Source organism: Papaver somniferum, unplaced genomic scaffold (genome assembly GCF_003573695.1).
Source record: "Papaver somniferum cultivar HN1 unplaced genomic scaffold, ASM357369v1 unplaced-scaffold_3, whole genome shotgun sequence".
Lineage (NCBI taxonomy): Eukaryota > Viridiplantae > Streptophyta > Magnoliopsida > Ranunculales > Papaveraceae > Papaver > Papaver somniferum.
The window spans coordinates 2,502,636-2,506,861 of record NW_020641039.1 but is presented as its reverse complement, the minus strand read 5'-3'; the positions used below and the strand labels follow the sequence as shown (position 1 = coordinate 2,506,861).

Sequence of the window (4,226 nt, the reverse complement as noted above, 5' to 3'; positions counted from 1 at the left end):
GCGATTGCGTTCGCAGTATTCCTTTTTAACTGTAAATTCCTGCAAAACAAAATTAGTATAAAATTTTATGTTTCTCACAAGGTATTATCTTGCCTCAATTCTGTGCGATGAGATCGCAGGAGGTCTTTACACTGTAATGTATCGACCCATTGACCTCATCTTATCTTTATCTTGTATTATTTCCTCTTCAGGTTTTATCGCATAAATATGATAAGTCTTAATACTCCCTTGAGTATAAAGTCTTATGACATTTACGTCTTTTGACACAATTCAACTCCCTAATGGAGGGTGTCGTCCTTGTCTTTCCCCTTCAAGGAAGCTTACCTCTATCGGGTTAAGGTTATGGCTCTTCCCATCTGGTTAATTCAGCAACCAGTTGATTTCGCAGTCTCACATCCCAACACCGATGAGGTTTATAGTTGCGAGACCACACCCTAAGTGGGATATCTTCGGACCGAATGCATCATATTCAGGACTTGTCAAGAGTGGCAAGGTACGCTCCAGACTCCCCGGGCACTCTTGACTCAACCGTATACCTCGGCGCCCTGATCGAGTTTCTGCACTCCTTAGGAGAGACTTTTTCACCTTAGTCTCTCAATCTAAGATTATTATCTTAGACTGAAAATTTAAGGTACCTCTCCCGGATGATAATTTTCCTTTATTCTCACCCCAAATCTCCATAACTCAAGTTCTAGGGTCGGTATAGCTTTCCCTTGAGTCATGCTTTCTAGGTTTCTCCGACTATGACGTGCGATAGGTCTTACTTTTTGCCTCTTGCATGTATGCGAACTAGGTTGCACGCCATATCCAGATTCCTAGTCTATCTTGATAAAAATTATCATTTATGGTGCCTTTTATTAAGGTCTTATTATAAAGATTCTAATTTTTCTCTTCTTGACATAGTATCACTTTATGAAATTAGAATTTGTCATTCCATTTTCAATTTTTGAGTTTATACAACTCTGGTAGATAGATTTCTTATTAACTTGTTTCTCAGAAAGAAAGACATGTCCATTCCTCATATTACTCACTTATCCCCTTCATTTTTTGTATCTCCTTAAGCTCGCAGATGCTTTTCAGAATATTATTTCACATAACCCTTTCAATCTCCTCTGTGCGATAACCATCGCACACTTATTTTTTATTTTGAAAACACAACTTCTTCCTCTGCATTCTTTCAGTTTCTATAGAAGTAATATTTCTGGTTCGCTTAGTATCATCACTTCACAGAAAACCCTGCTTCAGTATTTTTCTTATCTGTTTGTCCAACATTATATACTGTGTCCGCCATTAACCTCTCAACTCTTTGACTATCTGCAACATGCTTTTTACAATTTCTTCGCTTACTTTCCCTTTCTTTGCACTTGTCAATGTCAATTTCTTGACAATTTCTACTTTCAATTGTATCTCCTCTTATAATACCAACACCCTGGGATAAAGGAAATTTTATGCACTGATGAAATGTTGAGGCCACACACAAGATACTATGCAGCCATGGTCTTCCAATTAGAGCGTTATAGGGAAATTCGACATCCACAACACAGAATACAATTTTTGTTGGCATATTCTGAAGAAGAATCCTCATAGTCACCTCACCTTTTGGCTTGTTCGCAGTTCCGTTGAAGCCATAAATTTTATACGTTGAAGGAATCAATTCGTCGTCCCTTCTACCCATGGTTTTGTATGTAGGATAAAAAAGAATGTCGACAGAACTTCCGGGATCTATAAGTATTCTATTTATTCCCCAAGTGTTTGCTTCATCTTCCTCATCATCTTTTACCTTTGGTTTCGGATTAATTCTTAATCTCACTACTAATGGACATTCATGTGATTCCCCTCCTCCTGGTGTTTCTTCTGCACTAAATGAGATAGTCTGTTTTTGCCAATCCTTCAATGGTGATACTTTCGCAAGATTGAGGATTTCTCTTCCATCAACATCTCTGGCATACACCCTACTTAAGACATTGTCGTGGAAGTCTTCTATATTTCTGAATGAATGTACAATTGAATTACAATATAGGTTCTTCGCTTTTGCGCCTACTTCAATTACAAATGTATTCTTTCCCTTCTCCTTTGCATATACATTTCCTCCCGATGGTGGTGGTGGTAAATTCATTGGTTGTTGTGCTAAGAAATGATCCAATTTTCCTTGTTCAATCATTCGCAATATGATTTTCCTCACATTTCTGCAATTACTTGTTGTGTGACCATGAAAGCGATGACAAACACAAAATTCTCTGCTCATTCTCCCTGGTGGTGGTTCATCCCTTACATTATGTGGTTCTGGGATTTCTTCTATTAGGATGACAACTTCCTATACTTTATCTATTGTAGTGTTCATCTTTGGCAGGTTTATTTGTACCCGTACTATCCTTCCAGTTCCTTGTCTTTTATTATAATATGGTTGTTGACCTTCTGAACTTTCTGGTGGATTATCCATTCTTTGAATCTTATTACTACCTCCATGATTTTGAAATTGTTTGTCTCTATACTCTTTGTCAAATTCTGCTTGATCTGCACTACCCATGGCTATTAGTTTTTTTTCCATTTCTGTAATGTTCCTTCCTTGATTTCCCTGCGACGTACTCGCAACAACATTTGTTAGTCTTGGGAGTAAACTTGAATTTCCACCTTTCGCATCAGGTATTGTAACTAGGTACGACTCCATATCTCTTTGTTTCTCCTCAAGTGCTATGTACTCCTCTTGAAATTCGCGCATCTCTGACATCGTTATTGTATCCTTTATCTTAAATATTTGTGTATGTAATAAATATGTAGCGAAGAGAGCATTGATAAATGCAAGTATAAGGTATCTCTCATCCACTCGTCTTCCCATTTCGCTACACATGGTTCTCCAACGTGTTGTTAGATGACGTAAACTCTCATTTGTTCTTCTGCGAAGTCCGAATGCCGTCTCAATTCCTGGTCTTGACATATTATTGCTAATATATTGTCCTAAAAAGACGTTCTGTAAATGGTGGAATGATCCAATGGATTCTATTGGTAGTCCTTCAAACCATTTCAGAGCTTCCCGTGCCAGGCTCGCTGCGAAATATTTACACATTAATGCGTCATTGTTTTCCCACTGCAAAAGAGATCGTGTGTAAGCTTTGACATATTGTATTGTACATGCGCTTCCATCAAATATGCTAGTGAATGTTGGTAAACTGCACTTAGATGGTATCACTTCCCTTTGAATCTGCTTTGTAAAGGGAGTTTTCCCAGCATCCTCCACTGCTTCCTCTAGTTGTCTCCTTCCACCATTTCTTTTCGCAATCATCATTTCTCTTAATTCTGCCATTTCTTTAAGAATTTCGTCACTGAAGCTTTGATCTATATCTTCGCGCATAGGTCTTTTTAATCTTGCTTGTCTTAGTCTATTCTCATGATTATTCTGACAGACTGCCTCTTGTATCTCATATTCTTCAGCTTCTTCTCTTCTTCTTCTACGCATGTCAATGTTCGTTTCGATCTGTGCTCTATCATGTCGTTCCTTTTCACCTGTGCGATCATGTCGATGTCTTGACATTTCTCTTTCTTGTGGTGCAACCCAGCCTTGCTCTATATCATCCATGCGATGAAGTTCGCGCCGCCTTACTCGATTATCATGATTATTTTGACGTAATGCTTCTTGCAATTCTCTCTCTTCAATTTCTTCCCTTCTTCTTTGTCTGTCTCTTTCATTCCTCACACGAGTAGCTTCCCTTTCGCGTTCGTTCTCTGCTCTTAACATTTCTATTCCATGCAATATCATCTGTCCTTGCCTCAGATCCTCTCCTTCTCTTTCAAAATTATTATGTGTGCGATGTAGAAGTTCACGCGGATTCTCATATCGATTAGTTCCCAAATCTTGAGCTACATCCCTTCTCCTTTGTTGGTCATGTGGATTATCATCTACTTGCATGTTTTCTTCAACAGCTTCCATGCGTTGTCTTCGCCTAGTATCTTCTTGATTAGATCGACTTTGCTTTGATGAACTCCTGCTTGATCTCGACCTGGATCGTGTGGCACTTCTCTATCTCTGTTCTTACAATCTAAGGTTCTCTTATCTTAATTCATCATTCTGACGTAACAAATTTGCATGCTCTTCACTTTCTCTTTGTCGTTATGCAATCAATCTTTGTCTAAGCTCTGCAATTGTCATATTCTCATCATTCCCCTCAATTCTTCCTTTATCCCCAGTTCTTTGTATTTCCTCTTCAGTTGAACTTGTTTGCGAAGTATGA

At 38.5% G+C, this 4,226-nt stretch overlaps 1 protein-coding gene across 1 annotated transcript; it reads right to left on the bottom strand.

The window, feature by feature from the left end:
* Positions 1-2,314: 2,314 nt before the first annotated feature.
* On the bottom strand, positions 2,315-3,925 carry LOC113341585 (RNA-binding protein 25-like). The gene is made up of 2 exons (XM_026586407.1): positions 3,299-3,925; positions 2,315-2,746 (listed from the first exon to the last, which is right to left on the bottom strand). The coding sequence occupies exons 1-2, from the start codon at positions 3,923-3,925 to the stop codon at positions 2,315-2,317; spliced, it is 1,059 nt and encodes a 352-aa protein (XP_026442192.1).
* Positions 3,926-4,226: the final 301 nt, after the last annotated feature.

Excerpts from the sequence above, each read along its gene's own strand:
- LOC113341585 (XM_026586407.1), bottom strand. The coding sequence starts at position 3,925 with ATGGAAGCTGTTGAAGAAAACATGCAAGTAGATGATAATCCACATGAC. Across the intron at positions 2,747-3,298 it reads ACGAAATTCTTAAAGAAATG|ATAAAGGATACAATAACGAT; the intron begins GCAGAATTAAGA and ends CAAATATTTAAG.